At 40.6% G+C, this 21,949-nt stretch overlaps 1 protein-coding gene across 1 annotated transcript in view; it reads left to right on the top strand.

Annotated features, from left to right (window-relative positions):
• Positions 1 to 21,949, top strand: part of LOC146467642 (uncharacterized) — a 129,211-nt gene that overhangs the window by 23,624 nt on the left and 83,638 nt on the right. Inside the window, exons 22-34 of the mRNA XM_085125187.1 lie at positions 639 to 827; positions 1,608 to 1,718; positions 3,743 to 4,231; positions 4,985 to 5,173; positions 7,456 to 7,953; positions 8,910 to 9,335; positions 11,203 to 11,277; positions 13,361 to 13,513; positions 15,597 to 16,106; positions 17,028 to 17,159; positions 18,737 to 19,046; positions 19,632 to 19,822; positions 21,340 to 21,504. Coding sequence (XP_084981313.1) covers positions 639 to 827; positions 1,608 to 1,718; positions 3,743 to 4,231; positions 4,985 to 5,173; positions 7,456 to 7,953; positions 8,910 to 9,335; positions 11,203 to 11,277; positions 13,361 to 13,513; positions 15,597 to 16,106; positions 17,028 to 17,159; positions 18,737 to 19,046; positions 19,632 to 19,822; positions 21,340 to 21,504 — 3,438 coding nt within the window. The remainder of the gene's footprint in view (positions 1 to 638; positions 828 to 1,607; positions 1,719 to 3,742; positions 4,232 to 4,984; positions 5,174 to 7,455; positions 7,954 to 8,909; positions 9,336 to 11,202; positions 11,278 to 13,360; positions 13,514 to 15,596; positions 16,107 to 17,027; positions 17,160 to 18,736; positions 19,047 to 19,631; positions 19,823 to 21,339; positions 21,505 to 21,949) is intronic.

Genomic DNA, 21,949 nt, shown 5'->3' with positions numbered 1-21,949 from the left:
ACACGAAGAGACGAAACTCCTTATTGCCTTGTGGAGCTAAGAGGCGGTGCAAACGATTTAAATATATTATGCATAATAAGAAACTAGGCAAGGAATGGCCGAAGGAAGGTACACACGAAGTGTGCAACAATGTCATTTTAAAATTAACAGCCTGAAGTAGAAATATTCAAAATTCGCGACTGAAGCCTTCCGAGCCTTCCTTGTTGCCTTAGAATCGCTTATGATGGCAGAGTAAAAATCACGGTCGCCAAGCCGCGATTGGGCGCCATTTTGTTTTTAACTTCAGATTGCGACGTTACCGTGCCTTTTTTTTAGATGTGAACTGAATCATAATTGAACAAATTAAACGGAGTATGACAGCCTCAGTTATACTTCAGTTGAATATAATTAAAGTTTAGTGTGAACACGGCTTTAGAAAGTTGTTGTTGGAGGTCGTATTAATCGGGCATCTACGTCCTGCTGTGAAGTGCTGTGGGTAGTTACTCAGGGAGAACCCAACATGTGTCGCTAGAAAAAGAATATAAATGGTTACTATCATTCCACATTGCCTTAATTTGGACAGACGTTATTCTGCTGCTTTTAAGATCGAACAAATCACACAAAAAATATCTGAAACGAAGTGTTTAAATGAATTACAGGTCGTTATAGTCGCAAACTCGTGCGTAGAAGAAGAAGGAGGCGATTGCGCAGATACAGACGTTGGCGTCGACGACAAATAAGACGAATTAGACGATATTTCAAGAGAAAAAGACGAAGGCGCAGGAAAACAAGACGAGTGCGAAGACGGGGAAGAGGACGCAGAGGTCGAAGAAGAAGACGCCGTACACGTAAGTGATTTAGCTCTGAACTAGAAGAGAGTCGATGACAAAAACACAGTTTGCTTATATATTACATGACTGTATTGATTCATTATGGAGAAGGGTGTTCTGGCGTGTTTCCAAAACGGCCGGCTATGCCTTTGGCTTATAATTTTAATGGAGGATCTGCGAAAGAGACATGAACAGAAAACGCGTAAATGCAGTGTGGAAAAGGTCCTTAAAATTCACTTGACAAGAAAAAGTATTATTGAAATGGTTTTTTGGGTGACGGGGAATATAATTTGCGTTCTCTGATAAATGTGTAGACAATAATTTTCCCTCCGAGGCAGACTTTTAGGGTTGCCCATCATATTACTCATCGAAATCAACGATGTCCTCAGGGTTGAGGTGGTCATGGCAAAGTTGAAAAAAGTTGCGAATATAATTAAGGGATTTTGTGCGTTTTTGTGTTACGAAAAAATTAAGGGATTTTGGACAACGTCATAAGCGCATGGAAATGTCACAGAATCAGAGATATTTTTCAGAAAAAAGAATAATTTGTGTTGGAAACGGGCAATCTCAGTTCGAACTAGAAAGCAACGCAAGTCGTCCGATCACCAATTTTATCATATTTTGTTTCAGTGATTCTTTTTGATTCTGTAAAATTTTTAGTCTTAAATTATGTGCGAACTCTGTATGGTCGCCCTTTTTCTCTAAAGCAACACCTTTTATAGAACATCACATCACGCATGCACATTGTATTAACTCCTTGACTAAAGGAAAGTATTTCACCGAGAAAAATCTTTCCAGGTTTGTTGAAGAGGCGCAGAAGAAGGCGCAGGAGACGAAGGAGAAAGCGGCGAAGATCGAGAAGAAGAAGACGTCGCCGAAAACGAAGGAGACGACGAAGAAAGCGACGGCGTAAGTACTTTTTTAGACTCAGGTCTCTATTGCCTTTCGTTAAAAGGACATAAATTTAATAAAGTAGATTTTTGTTTAATATCTTTCATTTGAGGGGCCAAATTTTAAGGTCGGCACACACGAAGGGATTTGGTCCACGCGAATAGTCCTTGTTGGATCACGTCTCGTCGTGGGAACTACCCATTTTCATAAAAAAAATCTAGTGGCAGGGATCACTTTTTCGTCCCTGCGACTAGTCTCACGAATACGAATTCAAACCAGTGTGAATTCGCGGGACGAGTCCGCGGGACGAGTCCCCGGGACTTGTCCCTTGAACTTTTGCTTTCTCTCTTCGTGTGAACTGGGTTCATTGGGACAATTCCCTGTGACCAAATCAAAAAATAAACCAATCGCTGATCAGCATTATAAGTTTTCGCCAAATATTCCTGCTGCAGAGAATGCGTGACCGACAGTTCTATTCCAAAAGTTAATGTAAAAGTTAATTGGATCTTTTACTTTTTTCCAATTGACCTGGAGATTAAATCTTGTATTTGTCTTGATTTTAATTGATTCTATATCAGCAATATACGACTCTGGAAACAACGCCGGGTAATTTTATGGATGAACAATGTGCAGTTTTGTTGAACTGATTTCTTTTCAATGTTTTGCCGTCAATTCAGTAAGTTCTGTTTCATTGTTTAGGACCGCTGCTTTTTTGTCTCTACATTTTCACTAATTTCAGTGAAATCGAGCTAAATTTTGCGCTCCCGATGTGTGACAGGTCCCCGCGTCTTACCCTTTCAAGGGACTTTTTCCGTGACTCTTCCCATCACCCCCTGCATCAAGTTCCTGCGATTACTCCCTTCTTGTGTGCCGACCTTTGGGCTCCAACGTTAACCCTTTCCTGCCTGAGGGAAAAGCTGAATTTTTCTAAATCGGTAACTATGAACTGGGAGACCACAGGTGATATGCCATTTAAAAGGTATTTGCTGGGGTGTGCTATAAATCATACTAACAGCGATGGAGGAGGTCAAATATATAGAGGGAGAGAAGTCCAAAACGAACGGAGAAAAACATTGTAAGTGTTCCAATTCGTTGTACGTATTGGGTATCCCCCTAAACTATAGCTTAATGTACAGCACTCAGTACATTGCTTGTTGTAAGATATCAACTGGACTCTTAACGAACAAAGGAAACATTTCCAAAGTTTGAGGGGTGCTAAATCAAGTCTTATATAGGAGGGGGCAAGATTTTCTGCCACAAATTTGCGTCTTGTGCCATATGGCACTCTTGGACGGGATAGGGTTAAAACTACTCTGTAAGCCACAAACACACATACTTTAGAATTCCATCCACGCACTTTACTGTTAGAATCACCTTGTACAGCCTACAAACGGAAACTAAGTAAAGTACTCCTCAATTGCTCTTACTAGATATTCAGTGAGTGGTCATGCACTCTTAAAGATTTTACCCAGACTTAACCACATTGTACATCATAATTAAGAGTAACACAGCAGTGCTTCCGTGCGGGAGGTCGTGGGTTCAAATCGCGACCGGGCCAACACTCAGGGTCTTTAAATAACTGAGGAGAAAGTGCTTCCTTTGTAATGACATCTGCAAATGGTTAGACTTTCTAGTCTTCGCGGATAAGGACGATAAATCGTAGGCCCCGTCTCACAACACTTCAGTGTTCATAACCCTGTGGGACGTTAAAGAACCCAGACACTAATCGCAAAGAGTAGGGCATGGAGGTCCCGGGGTGCTGGTCTGGTCTTTGGGCTATATAGGGCCACTGGGTTATCAGTTTCCTTACTGTGTGCTACCCTCTTAAAATAAAGTCACCAGTTCAGTTCAGTTCAGTTTAGTTCAGTTCAGTTATGTTCTAATCACTTAAGCATTTATTGGAATGCTCATTCAATGGATTTTATCTGTAAATTTCTATCCTCAGACTAGGCTAGAACCATTTTTGTCAACATAATAAGCATTCCATTCACGAGGCGTTGTTGCTTTTAAGTAATAAAACAGCTATTATTACTCTCTTGTAGGGATAGTATACTTCCGCTACCGAGGAAGAAGGCGCCGAATATACAAACGAAAACGGTACACTATTAAGATAAAGGGTAGAAGGGTGCGAATTAAACGTTTCAAACGGAAGCTAAGAATACGCATCGGACGAAGATGGTGCAGAATAAGGCGATTTGGTCGAACGTGGAGACTACTCGTTGGAAGACGTTGGCTCCCGCTAAAGAAACGCGGTCGTGTCTGGTTTTACAAAAAACGCGGCCGCAAATGGAAACGTTTAAGACGTGTTAGGATCACAATCCGTATCAGACGCAGACGATGCCGCGTGAGACGCCGTGGAAGAAGGTGGCTTCTTAGATGGAGAAAGAGGTGGACGAACATTAAGCGAAGAAGGTTGAGTTATTTCCGCTATAAGGGACGCAGAAACACTTTTAAGAGAATTGGACGACGAAGGATCAAGTACCGTGGTAAAACATACGGCATCAGAAGAAAAGTACTCAGGCGAAGAAGGCGTAAGTAGTGCGAGGTTGTTCAAATATGGTCTGGCACTCGCAATGATTACTGTACTACTGTTTGATTTTAACCCAGACTGAAACGCCTTTATAAATGTATAGCTAATTAAATGAAATAACTTACAATAGGGTGAATTAGCAGTAACTAGTAATAATGAAAAGATCAGGGAGTGTGTTCGATGTCGCCAGGCGGCTCTCTCTCCTTTTTATTTGCCAAGTTGGTGAAGATGTCATGCGCCCATGCAAAATCTGCTTTGGATGTCAGCTGCGCGTCCCAAGATCCACTCATTCAACGTTGCCCCATACAATCTCGACTCCAATCTGTATTAGGAGTGCGTCCTTTAAACGTCGAACGCAATAATTCAAAGGTGTCTTTGTTTACACTTCATATAGAGGCTTTATGTTTCTTCCTCTGTGCAGTGGCAGTGGAAAATAATAGCTGCTTGAAATTACACTCCAAACTAGTCAAAGGGCTCGTGCGTCATTTCTTGCATTCATTTAGTTTTACGGTTAATGAAGATAATAACGAGAATGATGACGATGAAGGTGATGCTTGCGATTACGAATAGCAAAGTGCTCCAGATCATCGGCACGTAGAATTATTTCTTCGTGAAGTTTAATGCTCGGCCCCACTAACACTTGTGCTCTAAACCTTGCGAGGGTAAATAAAGGTTGTTATTATTATTATTATTATTATTATTATTATTATTATTATTATGACTAACACCAACGGATTTTCACTTGCGTTTGTAGTTGTCAGACGGTATAGTCGCCGCGGCAAAAGAATCAGACGCCGAAAGAAAAGAAGACGAAGACGAAGGAGGAGACGGAAAAGGCGAAGACGGCGCAGGAGAAGAAGAAAACGAAGACGCCGCCGTCGCCGAAGGCGAAGACGCCGACGCCGCCGCCGAAAAAGACGAAAGAGAATAGGTCGAAGAAGACGTGAGTAGATGTTGACATAAGTTAAGTAATGCTTAAAACGCGAGCAGCAGTGTTTTATCGCAATTTAAAACTACGACGCGCAGCCGAGTGGTTTAAGACCCGACAAAACACGTGCTGCGAGTTTTTTGAACGGCTTCAAAAGCGTGTGTCAAGAGAGTTCATAACAATGATTCTTTTAATGAACGTTGGAAATTAGCATACGAGAAAACGTTAAAAACACCGCATGCTAATAAGGAGGAGGTTTTATCGGGTTTAAAACCACTGCACGTGATGTTTTATCGACCATTTGATAGGTCAATGGGCTTATGAATTATTAATGAGTTTTTGAAGAAATGAAAGACGACGATTAAGTAGGCACTTCGTGCACTTATCCATGAATAGGACATTTTCACTATGGCGTCATTTGACTACAACTACCAGAATCCTTCAGTTTTTTGTTTTCTCATGCTAATTAGAGCTATTGTTCTTTGCTCTCCACTGGGATTACAAAATTTGAATTGAAAAAGAAAACGAAATGAATTCTGATAGTTGTAGTCAAATGACGCCATTATTGAAGACCACTTCAAATTAAATTCTTTATTTTGAAAAATACGTTAGGAACAATTAGTAAAAATGCCTTTAAAAGGGATACATATCAGTCGAAGAAGTAAAAGTGACAGTGTTATCTTATCGGTTATAAACAAACCTTAACTCAGCGTTGAACAATGGTATCAATAAATGTTTTTCTGAGTGGATGGTGAGTTTTTGAAAGACATTCACTAGGGAGAACAAGAGCATGTTGCTGGAGAAATTAACCGCCTTATTACGATCCATTAACAACATCCATTTTCTTCTCACTGCGCTTCATAGAGTTCTTCAGGCACTAGTTGGGAGAACTTGTCTGGACATCAAGACATTTTATCTAACGATCACTTTCTCTTTCCTCTTGAATGTATGTTTGATTAGTTACTGGAACTGTAAGGAAAAACTGAATACTGCTTTCTATTACGGTTCAAATTGTCAAAATGGGTCTTAGTTATAACCTCCAGTCTTCAAAGAAATTGACGTTAAATTACCGGAGATGAAGTCTAATTTCATATTTCTTTGCAAAACATGGAAATAGTGTTTCAGTGTCAGACGAAACTGGGTATGATTATCGGTTATAATATTTTCGCAAGCACAACCACATGCACGGGAAATAGCTGAGACCGGTGTGTTACAAGTGTGAATCAGGCTTAAAGCCTGGTTTCCATATCAGGCTGGCTTCCTTTTTCAATTTTTTTTATATACTAAGAACGGGCCTCAGGCTGAGAATCAGTTGAACATGTTTATTTTGGCCTTTCGGTTTTTAAAATTGGCGGTATAAATACAGGTGAATTTAGTCTATACAGTCCTTCAAAAACTAATTAATAATTCATAAGCCCATTTACCTATCAAATGGTCGATAAAACATCACGTGCTGTGGTTTTAAAACCCGATACAACCTCATCCTTGTTTAATGTTTTTTCTCTTTGCACAAACTTTTCCAGGAATGTTTTTGAAGCCGTTCAAAAAACTCGCAGCAAGTGTTTTATCGGCTGCGCCTAGTGGTTTAAATCCCGATAAAAGTAAAAACACTGCTGCTCGTGTTTTAAACATTACAAAATACCGAGAGCTGGCTTGCTTAATGTCTTACACACATCATTAGAATAAGCGGCACAAGCATTTGACAGGTAACTTGATACCGCATTACGGCAAATAATTCATTTAATAGGTTTCTGATCTCACGTGCTCATTGATTCATGGCAATACTGTAACGGGTAACTTGAGAAAATCTTTAAAACATTTTCAGGTTTAAAGTTTTCCCCCAAAACAAAGTCAACGCTCCCCAAAATCTTACGTACTTTTCAACCTCTGCATAATGTGGAAACCAGGCTTTGAGGCCTTACTTTTGTGGGCCTGCTTGTCTCGGGATCTCACTGGCGCTTTTGCTTATGTCATGAATATGAACCGGTGTGAGACAAACCTAAGATGTCAGCAACACTGTGCGTATGTTACTTTAGTTCTTGTTCTTATTTTACTAGTGAGAACAGCGTGAGTAAAAATCATAATCACAAGAAAAACAGAAGTACTGTTCGTATCGTGCTTGTTCACACTCATTTTTTTGTGAGCCTGTGCTCGTGTTTACACTGGTTTATCTTACATGTATGAAGCAGGCTTGTCGCCTAAAATGTCCAGCTGGGTGATTTGTGTAAACGGCAATCCCCCACGTAGACTATTTCCGTTTCTAGTACACAAAAACGGTCCATTTATTTCTCAAACAGGTGGCCGATACATCCGCTACCGCCGCAAAGCCTGCCGAATTAGAACCAGAAAACGATACTTCATCAAAGTGGGCGGGAAAAGAAAGCCAGTCCGCAGAGTTTTCCGAAGAATAGGGTTGTACTGGAAAAAGCGATACCGCAAGGTGATCGTAAGACGAGGAAGATGGAGGGTACGAATTAAACGACGGATTTGCCGAATAAAGCGACGCGGAAGAAAATGGTTTTACAGACGGCGCGGTCGCAAATGGAGAAAGCTTTCCAGGCCGCGGTTTGTTATCCGTTTCAAGCGAAAGCGGCGTCGACTGATTCGACGGTACGGTGGATGGCGGTTTAGGGTCAAAAAGAGGTGGACTAGATTGATTGGTCGGGTAAGGCGCTTCATAAGAGTTAGGGGAAGGCGCCGGTGGCTCAAAAGACGAGGAAGAAAGTACGCTGTGCGAAAGCGAAATGGAAGATTGAGTAGACCAAAGAAAGTGCGGCGTTTCTTTGGACTAATAAGTGAGTACAATATTAGTTGTTCCACAAAACGTTTTACTTTATCTTAATAACAGAACAGGCGACCCGGCTGTTTGGGAAATAAGATTAAGAGGATAAGCTTTTAAAGATTTTTCATTTGATTTTCGTTTGCATACAGAAAATGGAAATGGTTGAATAATTGTTCTGTTTTTTCATCGTGAAAGAGTGTTGAAAAGCACCAGATAGTTCATTTGTCATTTCAAGAGATATTAATTCAACCAATGCCTTCAAAAATTATGACTTGCAATTTTTAAGTACAATTTATTTCACATTTTTGAAAAGTTATAGCCGGAAAAGAATTTATGTGCGTAGTGGCATCTTTCGCGAGTGACCGCTTGGATAAACGTTTAAGTCAGACAGTTGTTTATGTAAAGCATTTGTTCAGCAGCAGGAGTGGAGCGCGTCGGACTTTCGATCGGTGATTCGAGGCTAGATTGGTCTCTTCATTACTGCGTTATTTCCTTAGACAAAAACTTTGCTCCACATTGTCTCTGTTCACGCAGTCGTATACATGATAAATGGGTACCGGTGACATTCTGCTGGGGATATTAAGATGCACTAGCATCCAATCTGGGAGGGGGGGGGGGGGGAGGGGTAGAAATGTTATCAGTTGCTTCATACTACAAAAACGGGTTTAAACTCAGACATTAAAAAAACAAAACAAAACAACAACAACAAAAAACATTGTTCCCGCCCTCTAGCTTTTCCGACTGGTCTGTGAATGTGATTATTTAGGCAACAGGTAAAAAAAAAAGGGTAGTGGTGGTGGGGGAGGCTTATGCGCGGGGATTTCAAGGATGAGGGATGTTTTAAATTAAGGTCTATGTGTGGAACGGTTGCCTTTAAGAAAATCAAAATGGTGGTGTGCGAGAAATTTATAAGCGAGACAGTGATAGTGCATTTTTTTACTCTAAAATTATCTTTTTACTTTTTAAAAGTGCCAAAAAGATTTAGAAGAAAAAGAGTGATTTTCCGAGGGAGGAGGTTGAAACTGAGGCGCAAACGGCGATGGTCAATCAAGGTTGGACGGCGACGTTATCGACTACCCAAAATGCGCCGCAGATTGCTGTTGTATGTTCGACGCAAATGGCTTCCGTATAAAATTAGAAGCAGAAGGAGATATGTACGGTATAACGGCAGGTGGTGTTGGATCCGCAGAAGAAGAAGAACATGGATGTTCAGATACTCAAGACGTTGGATAAAAGTGAGACGTTGGAGCTTGAAGCTGATATTTAAGCGGAAACGCTTGAGAATCGTCAAGAGAAGAAGAAAGTGGAAACTGTACGTTAAAGGAAAGTGGAGACGAGTCAGACGTCGAATCCGCAGATTTGTCAGATACAAGGGAAGGAGAAGACGGGTTAAAAGTACGTGAGTAGCTGTAGTCATAAGTTAAGACGTAAAAGGACGTAAAAAGAGGCGAATCATTTAATGACGAAGAGTCCTGGTCAGTTTTCCATAAACTAAAAGCCGCTCAAAATTAAATTTTTAAAGTTAAAAAAGAGGGTGGAGGTAACGATCACAAGCAAATCCCCTTGATTCAACGCTTAAAAATGGCATTAAAAAAGGTTTTTTTGTAAAGGTGGATTTCCTCTGTCGCGTAAATTTTACGTACGTACAGACGTAAATTTAGCTGGCTTTACGTACGTAAACAAAATAAGAAGCGACGCATGAACGGCTTGCGTAAACGTAAAAAGTTGAGCGTTGTTCAACTTTTTACATCTACGCACGCGGCTCATACATCCCTTCTTATTTTGTTTACGTAAGTAAAGCCAGCTAAATTTACGTCTGTACGCGCGTAAAATTTACGCGACAGAGGAAATCCACCTTAAGTGCATGCTGGGTTCTTGGGAGAAATTTATAAGCGTGAACATGAGCACTTTGAGCTCAATATCCATGTTGTCTTCACTGTCCATTGCATATTCCGTATTGCACTTGTTGGGAGAATTTCTTTGGGGATCATTTTCTCTCTCCCCATGGACCGCCTGTTTGAACAATTAGTAATATTGCAAATTAAACTGGAGGCTGGCGGCCATTACGGCTGAAATTATGAAAACGTGCGTTAGTGGGAAACTCCAGTCTCGAAAGGGAACCTCCACTCTGACAACAAACTTTGACGTTAAATTGTTAGAAATGTCTAAATCTAAATTTTAGTTTGAAAAGTAAAGTAGCATTCAAGTGTGCTAAAAATTAGATACGATTATCGTCTGTATTCGCTTTTAAATTTCCCGAGCGCAGCCATATTGGATTTTATGACGTCATACGGTTGCCGCTATTGTCAGTGAGCGGATGTTGTTTTGTGTGAAACCATTGAGCAACCGTGTTACGTCATGAAATCCAACATGGCGGCTCCCGGGAAATTTAAACACGAAAATTGGCAATAATTAAATCCTGTTTTCTCCGACACAGAAATATTATTTCCATAATTTCCAACAAAACTTAAAATTAGGTTGCATTTTCAACAATTTAACGTTAATTTAATATTTCAACAGTGGAGGTTTCCTTGAAAGAAATTCACGTTTGATACAACCAAACATCCGTTTCCACCGTCCACCGACTCGCAGTTTGTTTATAAACTTATTCCCTTCTTAAGTGAAGATGTAGCCTAAGTATTGTTTCTGAACAATAGAGCATTCTTACGAAAAAGCACGTCGATTACATCTTACTAAAGGCAGATTTACACGGTACGACTTTGTCGCATGCGACAAGCTTACGACAGGCCTACGACACGAATTGTCTCGTGTAAATCAAACCTACAACTCGCTTACGACTGTCGTGTACGTCAAAAAAAATGTCGTAGGATTTTAAAACATGTTCCAAAATCCTACGACAATCGTAGGTATAGGCAATGTTGAATGACGGGAGTTGTGTGCGATTTTTTGCATGACGTGAGCAGCGCGCGCTCTAGAAATCGCATGCGACAGTCGTAAGCAAAGTTGTACCATCTTAATCGGCCTTAAGGATGGCCTCGTGAATCTTGCCGCTGGTTCACAGTTGTGCTGCAAAATTATGCGATTATTGGTGTGAGATAAGCACACGTATTGAGAAACACCGTTTGTCCCACGGTAGTTCACACACAATGTTTTTTTCTACTTGTGTTTGTTCTCGTCTCACAAATGTGAACCAAGATGTTCGTCTGAACTTTCCAACTGGTGATTTGTGTAAATGGTAAGTGCCCAGTTGCACTCATTCTGTATCTAATGCAGAAAATGCTCTGTTTTTCTGGTCAAACAGAATGGAGAGGCAGTTGGCGTTTGCGTTACCGCCGCAAATGGCGCCGAATAAGAAGACCCAAAAGACCCAGAAGACGTGAGTATAATTAACAACTAGTAATAATCAAAGATTAGGTAGGTGCGCTCGATCGGTGTTTGCTCGTCTAAGATGGTTTTGTATTGTTTTCTTGGAAGAAATGGCATCTCAATGGATCATTGAAGGCTACGCATTTGGTTCTGCGCAATGTCGAGGCTTGCTGTGTGAGATCGGGGCCAAGTGGGCCAGCCACTTTAAAATGGCGTCCAAACTCTGAAATCGCATGGCATCACGATCGATACCCGCGGGCCTGACGGCTGGAATAGTTTGCGTTCTCCTCATTGTCGAGCGCAATTATTTTACGAACGCGCATTGGATATGAGATGATAGATTGCCGACGAGACGCGTAGTGTCGAGTTGGCTATAATAATCTCATATCCAACAAGCCTGAGTGGAATAATTATTTTATTTAAAACAAAATCAATAAATATTGCTAGATCTCGCTGATTTCACTTTGCAAGAACAACTAGAAGACAATTTGATGGCTGCTATTTCTCGGGCATTGTATAATGGCTCATATACCATGGGCACTAAGCCAATCAAATCCTTGGAATGGCATTATACAATGATCCTGTTTTTTACAGTTTTAGTTGTTTCCGAGAAATCTAAACAATAGCACAAACAACCCAACTGTCCGTGTTCGAGATCGGTGGGGGAGCGAGGGTAGGGGTTGTAGGTGATTTGGGTTTGCATATGCAAAACCAAAAATGGTTGCATAGTTCTTTTTGCTCTTTTCGAAAGAGTTTATCTGTAGCGATGCTATTGCGAGGCACCAGCTAGTTCATTTGTCATTTCTAGAGATATAAATGCAACAAGTTGCGTCAATGATTATGACTTATCAATTCTTTAATATGATTTATTTAATATACTTGAACAGTTATAAAAACGACTTAATAGGCGTTGTGGTCTCTCACGAGTGACCGCCTTTAACAAAGTTCAATGAGACAGTTGTTTAGGAGAAATGTTTGATACGTTTGAATGAAAATTATATCATTCCCATGATTCGAACAGAACTTCGTGATGGATGGTGGTCATTGGACTGAAATGGTTTCTTGCGATTATGGTGTGTCCAAGTTCAGCTCGACCAACAACAGAATTACGGTGCCTACTTGTGTTACTGTGCATACGATCTGCGCATCTCACTTCACGATACTCGAGTTTCCTATGAGTGGTGTCTACCAATACAGGGATATTTTTTTACGCACTTTAAAGCTATGCGGAGAAAGCAGAACTTAGCAAGTGCTCTTGGTATCCAAAAAGAAAATTGGGGTAACCATGCATTTTTCAGAAATAATAAAGCTTCAATTTGGAAAAAAAAATGCCGTACATTGCTTTGTATTTTAGCACCTTTTAAAACTATTGTTGCTTGATTATCTTTAAAAATGCGTGGTTATCTCCAATTTCTCTCTGAATTCCACAAGCCCTTGCTAAGATCTTCCTTTCCCGCATAGTCATAAATTACGCAAAAATACCTCTGTATTAGTAGGCACCGTTCTCAAAAGCATTTGCGAGTTAAGTTTCTGGACGTTCAGGCAATAAATCTTCGTTGTTCACATAAGGGACGGTAGGAAATAACGACGGCTATGAAAACGCCACTTACAAGTGATTATCCACGTTATCGGATCTACTTTACGACTCTTCCAACCCGTTCAATTTGTTCAATGTGAACGAATTACTCAGGAACTTAATTAGTAGCAACGGCATTCATGTCCGAAAAGAGAAAGAAAATTCAACGTCTCATGTTCTCGTTAAAATTTTGAATTTGGTCATTTCACGCCGTTGCTTTGCTGCAATAGGACGTTGCCGCATCCTCGGAGACCCAGGGGCAGCTAGTCGGGTAGAGGAGATTTTTTTGGGCGAAATTTTAAAGACAAACTTCCGCCCACGAAAATGCCTTGCACCCGTCTAGCTGCCCCTGGGTCTCCGAGGATGTCGTTGCCGTTGCCTTCGTGTTTTGTAAGGTCCATTATGACGCCATGAAGACGTGAAAACTTTGCCCGATGTTGAAATCATTTATCACTGTTGTCAATTGCAATTCACGCAATTTGTTTCAATTTAATTTAAATTCCGTTTTTTTTTTCAGGAATCAAGAGAAGACGATATCGCAGACGGCGTCGCAGACAACGAAAGAGAAGAAAACGGCGAAGACGAAGAAGGGTCAGACGTAGACGTCGAAGAAGACGTCGACGTCGTAGGAGAAGGAGACGAAGAACTCGGCGAAGAAGGAGACGACGAAGTAAGTTTAAAGCTGTGACAGTGGGGAGCAGGGATGGCGCAGTGATGAGAGCATTTGCCTCCCACCAATGTGGTCCGGGTTCGATTCCCAGACTCCGCGTCACATGTGGCTTGTTGTGGCTGTTGTCACGTTTTTCTCCGGATACTCCATTTTCCTCCTTTCCTCAAAAACCATCATTTCCCAATTCTAATTCGAACTGGAGAGTGCCACTCATTAGTGCTCAAGTCTAAATACATTGACACTTTCATAAAATAATAAATAAAATAAGGTAGGGCAGTTTGAATTAAAACCCCACATATTTGCTAGCACACTCATGTGCTTCACTTGAACCTTGGGTCCACTGTAATGGCTTGCAGCATCATCAACTGAACAACAACAACAACAACAACAACAACAACATTCAATTCACGCTACAGCCTACCTACTGATTGTTCATAGATTTAAGAACAGAGGATTTCTAGTGGAACTGCTACCGCAGTCAGTTATACTGAATTCATATATGTAGCAAGACCGTAATCGTTGTGAAATCATAGCACAATGGATTTGTAATCAGCACACGAAGTCGTATACGGAAAATTAAGGTACGCCGCATAACCTATTAGTCCTATAAGTTCCGTATAATGATCAGTATACGTCAGGGTATGCCAAGAAAAATGTGGATCTTATACACTTGTACCAGGATTCCGTATACAAAAGTATAATGAATTAAACCGGTATACTGGTCATTATACACTCCTTATGTACTGGCGTCCTTATACGTCAGTATATGTCTCCGTACACGTGATGTATACGGACTTATTAGACTTATTAGAGAGATTGCGATTACAGCAAACGTCAAACGTGAGATTCGCGTTTATGTTTTATTAAAAAAAAAAGGACGTAGGTGAAAATAGTGCAAGACAGTTCTGGCATTTGATGGTAACGCAAAACTACTTAATTTTGTTGAGAAACTGAAAACAGCGAGCGGTAAATGATTGCGTTCGCGGTATCCTTCATTTACTGCTCGCTGTTTTCAAAATCTCAACAAAATTAAAGAATTTTGCGTTAGCATCAAAGGCCAAAACTGTCGTGCACTATTTTCCCCTTATGTACTTATTTTTTCAAGAAAGCATAAAGGCGAATCTCACGTTTGACGTTTGCTGTAAACGCAATCCTAAACTGAATCTCCTTATAATACCACGTTATTCTGTTATTTCGTGCAGTGACTCTGGCACAGGCAAGTTGCAGTCGTGTTACATTCAGAACTCATTTACACAGCAACTCAATTTACACAGAAACTCAATCTTTTAAAATCGTTTTATTTCCTCCCTGTAAACGCTCGGTTGGACTTCTACTACAAAGTAATATTGTCGTCTTAACATATGGTCTAATAGTCTGGGGCTCTTGCAACAAAACGTTGTTCGACGAACTTGAACGATTTCACGCCAGAGCCGCTAGAATTATTTTTTTGCCTTGATTGGTGAGTAGTATAAGAGGGAGGGTTTGGTCGGTAGCCAATCAGAGAGCCGTATTTGGGTCACATGATCTTGCTCCTGATCGGTCCATTTTGATCATGTGACCCAAATACGGCTCTCTGATTGGCTACCGACCAAACCCTCCCTCTTATACTATTTTGTTGTATGCCAACTAAGGTAGTTTTAATCACTGTAGAATGGAAGCCTTTACGGCATACTTATTTTCAGCGGCTACTTGTTCTGGCCTATAACTGTTACTATAAACTTATGCCTGACCTTCTTCAAGACTTATTGGTAAAACACGAGGCTAGGTACTGCTTAAGAAAACAATTATGTTTAAATATTCCAGTACCTAAGACAGATATGGTAAAGAAGTCTATCCAATACATGAGCGCTGTACTCTCGTCTCTGGAACAAGCTTGGCAACGAAATGAGGATGAACAGTTCGTTGGACAATTTTAAACGATTCATTAAGAAAATTAAAAAATTAGGTCGTTCCTCTGTCATATTTAACTCTCCCTGTGGCCAAGCCTAGACTGCTAAAACACTGGGTTCTTCGTGCTCCCTACCCTCCCCCCCCCCTTCCAAAACTAAAACATATTTTACCATACTTTTTCCTTATTTTATAGCGAGACGCGGGATCAAAGTACGTTACAGAGGTAGATACCGACGCATCAAGTATCGCCGACGTTTCATCGTAAGGTACAAAAAACGAAAATATCAAATCCGTGGCTTACTCAGAGGAAGATGCACAGTCCGGGTTCTAGGAAGACCTCGACCCATCATACGCAAACGTGGGAAATGGAGTATACGGTTTGGTAGGCGACGATATAGAGTGCACCGACGTGGCGGAAGACGCTACATCTGGCGTGCAAGAAAGAAGGTCTACATCAGGTGGAGATTCCGGATACGATTCAAGGGCGTCCGTCGCGTTGTGCGGTGCCGAGGCAGGAGATGGAGCATCAAAACTGGCCGTAGGTGGAAGAGGATCAACAGACGTACGACTCGGTATGTAAAAGTTGGACGCAACAGGTACTCGATCAGGAGACGAGGACGCAGATACATGATGAGAAAAGGAAGACGCTGGAGGAAATTGCGGGTAAAAAGAAAACGAAGAAGAGGACGACGAGGCCGCAAACGTGAGTGGCTAATTACTCAGAGTGCTTTCTATTGGCTGGTCTGGCTGGCCTGTCTGTATATCGAATGCGTCATTTTGAAGGGATGGAGCTGAAAAATCGTGAACAATAATTACTTTGAAAATGGCACGCGCTATTTTGAAGAAATTCGAAGGACTAGTGTAACTTCTCCTTCAAATTGGGACATCCCGTTTACGAATTGAGTGGTTTGGCCAACCATTTATAACAAATAGAAAGCGCTGTTAGCGTCCTACTCCTTGAATCTGTGACGAATCGAAAGTACACGTCGACACATACTCAGTGGAACTCTCGCGTCGACTGTCGCCACTGTTTCGGCTTACTCCACCAAATGGAGTCATGAGTAATTCCGTAGCTGATCAGGCTTGAATTTGAGTTCCGGCGAGGAACCGATTTGGCGTCGAAATGATTCCATATGAACAAAGCCAAAACAAGAAACAAATTAGAAGATCGCCGGGTCGCCCAACACGTTTTGGGAAGTCATATTCCATATTGTTCTTTGATGCCATTCGTTCCTTGACAATCCGTTTAGTCAATCCAACAGCGTTTACGGTTTCATATCGGAGTGTTCCGTCTTAAGTGTGAAATAGAGGAGGATTTAAGCCTAACTCTCTGTAATGAACACTTACGGCGACGATCTCCAAAGGTCAAACGATAATCGCTCTTTATCACAAGCTCCTTTATATGGGGAAGTTTCTTTGCTGACCGAAGGAAGAAAATTCCATCGGAAAATAATGGCTTCATTTCACTCTAGTGTACTGTTTACTTGGACGCCTTCAGTACTTGTGAGATATGTGCTGATTGTTTAGTATTCATAAGCCAATCAAAGTTTCTGCTATTGTCAATATCTATTGGCTGCCTTTTTGACAAAGAACGTTATTTGCTTAAGATAACCGTATCTTTTAGGTGGCCGACGATACCGGTTGCGTAGGCGCCGGCGAAGGAGGAGGCGACTTCGTAAACGCAGGAGAAGGCGAAGAAGAAGACGAAGAAGAAGGCGAAGGAGGATAATCAGGAGACGTAAAAGGAAATACAGAAGTAAGACATAAAAATTAGCAAAGAAAGCGCATAACTTTGAGCTGTTTTACATTTGGTCTGGGTGAAGGATGGTGCCACCACAACAAAGATAGTTTTTGTGGTTTGTGACTATGAAGGGAAAGATGATCCTAGCAAGGGCTATTGAAATCCCAAAAGACCGTGACTTTTTCAGAGACATTTAAGCTTCGCGTTGGAAAAATTGTGCCAAACATTGTTGCTTGTTTTAAAGCTTTTTATAATTGTCGTTGCGTCATTATCTCTGAAGAGTTCGTGGTCAACCTCAATTTGTTTTTGAATTTCAATAGCCTTTGCTAAGATCTGCTTTTCCCACAAAGCCACAAACCATGGTAAAATATCTGCGTATTGGGAGGCAGTGACCTTAATTTAGTACGGTTTCTTTAAGTAAACTTTAATTTAAAGTATGAGCATCAGTATCATCATCAAAATAAATGTTACTGAAAAGTATTGAATTCTAGCTGTGGCAATGTGGATTTTCATCAATCTAAAGCTGGTTATCGTTGCCATTTGTGGCAAAGGGAAGACACTCGAAAGGGTGTTCTTATATTTTAAAAACAAAGGCAGTATAAGACTTCGTGTGGCTACTGATATAGCACAAGACTAAGATCTCGTCAACCTGTCGTAGTGAAAATCGGGTCATAATCGGGTGAAGGTTGGTATTCTATTGTTACGATCACGCACTCACTTAACACGATAGTATAGTGGCTTCGCCTCCATTGGAGGTGGTAGCCACTAAAACTGTACTTCTCCGTCTCGTTGGCACTAGCGTTACGAGTATTTTGAAAAACTCCTTTTGGGGAATTCGAGTTTCCTTTTCCGGGTATGTCTGTGACACCGACTGAAAAAAAAGTCTATCATCTTTTCGCCAGGGTCAAAAATATAACATCACATTTCTTTCAAGTGTTTTGAAGGTCGCGCGACAGCAGCTTTGTAGCCCAAGAAGGAGACTTGCAACTTGAACTATTTTACCAAATTCTTAGCGTTTGCTCCATAATTTATACCCATGAAGCGTACGGATACACAAGCTATATTTCGATTATTGGTGATAAAGAATCCCCAATGTCAGGCTAAGAAAACAAATTATTTCTTTTTAAGGCCAGTGGAAAAAAACAGAATGAATCATTAGTCAAATGTACGCAAATAACATGCTAGCCTTTTAGCTGTATTTCCTGTAACACTTTCTGGTAGAATTTCAGAAGGATTTAGGGGAGCAAGGATGGCGCAGTGGTAAGAACACTCGCCTTCTACCAATGTGGCCCGGGTTCGATTCCCGGAGTTGACGTCATATGTGGGTTGAGTTTGTTGTTGGTTCTCCTCCTTGCTTTGAGGGTTTTTCTCCGGGTATTCCGGTTTTCCTCCCTCCACAAAAATCAACATTTCCAAATCCAGTTCGAGCTGGAAATAGTCGACGAATAGCCACTCTGTGGATGTACCACTGAAATTCCCATTTATGTTTTATCTTATTTATTCATATTTGAAAAGTTTTCATCTTTAGTTCTTTTGACAGTGATCGTTTTAAGATGTTACCTGCCTTGATACGTTTGTCCGCTTTGTTGCAGGGCGGCGAAAACGAACCAGTCTCTACTTCCGTCGTCGCTATCGTGCAGTAAAAACTCGCCGCCGATACGTCGTCAGGATAAAGAGACGAAGAATCGCAATCCGGCGATTCAAACGAAGACTCAACGTAAAAGTATTTGGACGATCAAGGCGAATCTATCGAAGACGTAGACGATGGTATGTGCGAATTGGACGACGACCGGTCCCTGTCATTCGACGCCGCAGAGGCCGTTATATCCGTTGGAGAAAAAGGTGGATTCGCTTGAGATGGACATTTACCATCCGATTCAAGCGAGTTGTTAGAGTTGTCAGGTAAACACAATGCTTGAGATCATTCAGTACTTGCTTACCTCTCGTTGGGTTAGATTGCGAACAACGGAGAAGGGATACGGGCCGTCTACAATTTCCAGGCCGTGGCAAATAAGTCACTAGGATGCAAAGTACGCGCTTGTTGCTTGGAGGCGTTTGTACCCGTTGAGAGGGGAGTTTGCTGTCATTTATTTTGCTTTTTGCAGTCCGCTCGTTGCATTATCAGTGGTTGAATTTCTTGTTCTTCTTCCCAAGGATAAAAATGATTGGCGAATAGGAGCAAGTCGATATAATTACCGACTCTTGTTTCTTTAAAGGCCGATAAAGAGAGAAGGTAAAAATGTGAGCATGTCATAAAATGATTTTTGTGCACTAGGTTTTTTCTATCTGCTTGAGATTCATGATGATTCGATTCTGCACTAGCCATTGCGGGCTGATGGTTCACTTCCTGGTTGCCACGGAATGTTTCTTCTCTAGTCCCTCCCGAAACTGAATATAATGATATTTTTGGAATTTAAGGACCAAATGCGTGCTCGTTGAAATACCATTCAACGCCATTATGGACTAAGCCTTTTGCCGTTTTTGTAGGTGTCGCAGGAGAAGATGGAGTTTGCGCATAGGACGAAGTTGGAAGCGAATCAGGAAACGGCGAAGGCGTTATATTAAATACGGCCGTCGATTTTATCGAGTGAAGAGAAGAGGAAGGAAAGGATACAAAATCAGAATAGGAAAAAAACGCTGGAGGACAGTAAGAAGAGTGAAAAGACGTAGGGGAAGAGGTAAGAATAGAATTATTTAAGTTCAATCGGTCACATGCGAGTTGAGAAGGGTTGCTACCTTGAGGCAAAAGTCAGGGGATAACAGATGTTGACAAGGACTCCAAATCCAATCTATTGGAAAACAACGAAGAAAATTAGGTAACCACACATGCTACAAAGATAATTAAGCAGCAAAAATTCTTTAAAAAAACTTTCAAATACGTAACAAAATTGAAGCTCCAATTTCTTTTAGAAAATAAATGGCTACTCCAAGTTTCTTTTTTTGGATTCCAATAGCCGTTGGTAAGGTCTATTTTTCGCGCAAAGTTCATAAACTGCGCGAAAATAATATCTTTGTTTTAGTAGGCACCGTGTCCTTAACAAAACTGAGATTCTCGGACCATTCCGAGGTGCGCAGAGCGCATGCGCGGTAGCAAAAAGAGGCCCCGCTCTTTAAAGGTAGTAAAAAGAAGCGGATAAAGACAACAAAACGCACGTGCAAGGGTTGCATTTAACTAAGTGTGAACGAAGCTTTTGAATGTAGATTACAGTGGGACAGAACTAACTAACTTTGAACCTTACTAAGACGAAATCCATGATTATAGGCAGTAATAGGAAACTTGTTGGTATTTCCTCTTTCTCGTTATCTATTTTTGACACAGATATATCAATTCTGTAACTAGTTTTAAATATTTGGGAGTAATGTTGTCTTCAACTCTTACATGGTCCGACCATGTTGAGTATATTTCATCTAAGATTAATAAAAACCTTGGTCTTTTACGTAGAATTAAGTTTTATTTACCTTATGATGCCCGGTTACTTTTTTATAACGGCTTAGTGCTACCTGATTTAGTTTGGGGAGACAAGGACAATGTCTCACTAATGAATGAATTGCAAATTCTGCAAAACAAAGCAGCTAAGTTGATATTAGATAGATCACTTCACTCCTCTTCAACTGATGCTTTAACAGTCTTATGATGGCTGAATATCGAAGAACGTAGGAAATGTCATCGATATATATATGCATATAAATGTATTAATGGCCAACTGGATAATTTTTTGGACATTGTAAGAAAGAGTGCTATGCACTTCTACAATACTCGCAACAAAGATACTATAAAGCTCCCCAAAATCAAATACAATTGGGGAAAACACCGTTCGCGGTACCGCTGTTTCAAAGACTTTAATGAGTTAGAGAGAACTGTAAGAAATTCAGCAAGTTTGCCAATTTTTAAGAAGTGTCTTTTTTTTGCTTTTTATATTTAAGTTTATATATATTTCGATTTTAGCTCTATATTTTATTATTTCTAGTTGTATCATTATATAATATATATCTAGTTTTAGGACTTCTATGTAAACCACTTTTAGTAATGGAGCTTCCTAATAAAAGATTATTATTATTATTATTATTATTATTGTTGTTATTATTAACGGTCTGTGTCATAGCGGTGGAGTTTGTCCCCCAAAGTGACGGTAATTTTTAAATACTTGTCTTTATTGAGTAATATAGTAATTCTTAAGCGATTTTGCTCTTTTAGGCTTACGAAGACCTCGTTGGCTCAAACGAAGGATAAGAAGAAGGCGAAGGAGACGAAGACGACGACGTCGAAGACGAAGACGTCGACGCCGAAGAAGGCGCAGAACACGCCGACGCAGAAGACAAAGGAGAAGACGCAGATTTGGACGAAGGAAACGCCGAGGAGGTAAACAAGATTTTGTTGTTATTTCCTGTGTAAGAACTTTTTAAAAATTGCTAATTTGAATTAACGCTTCTTAAAAGGATTGACTAGTTGTGAGGGAAATCGAAAACTTTCTTACACTTTACATCGTCACATGTGCAACCGAAAATCTGACAAACCATAATATAATTACCCTGACAACTTACGCAAAATCACCCAGATGTGCATGGCTTCATAAAACGCTAACTTAGAGTTCAGTCGGTCACATTTGAGTTACAAAGGGCTGCTACCTTAAGGTGAAAGTCAGAAGAAAACAGTTTTATTCAAAGCCAGGAAAAAGTCAGGGAGAAAATAATTTTTTTCAAGGTCTGGAAAAAGTCAGGGGAAAACAGATTTTTATAAATGTGAGGGAAAAATTGGGTTCAAGGAAAATTTTTTCAAGGTCAGTTGAAAACAGATTTTTATAAAA

This window comes from Pavona decussata, unplaced genomic scaffold (assembly GCF_977016875.1).
Source record: "Pavona decussata unplaced genomic scaffold, jaPavDecu1.1 SCAFFOLD_134, whole genome shotgun sequence".
In the NCBI taxonomy this organism is placed as follows: Eukaryota; Metazoa; Cnidaria; class Anthozoa; order Scleractinia; family Agariciidae; genus Pavona; species Pavona decussata.
This window is presented reverse-complemented; position numbering and strand designations above follow the sequence as displayed.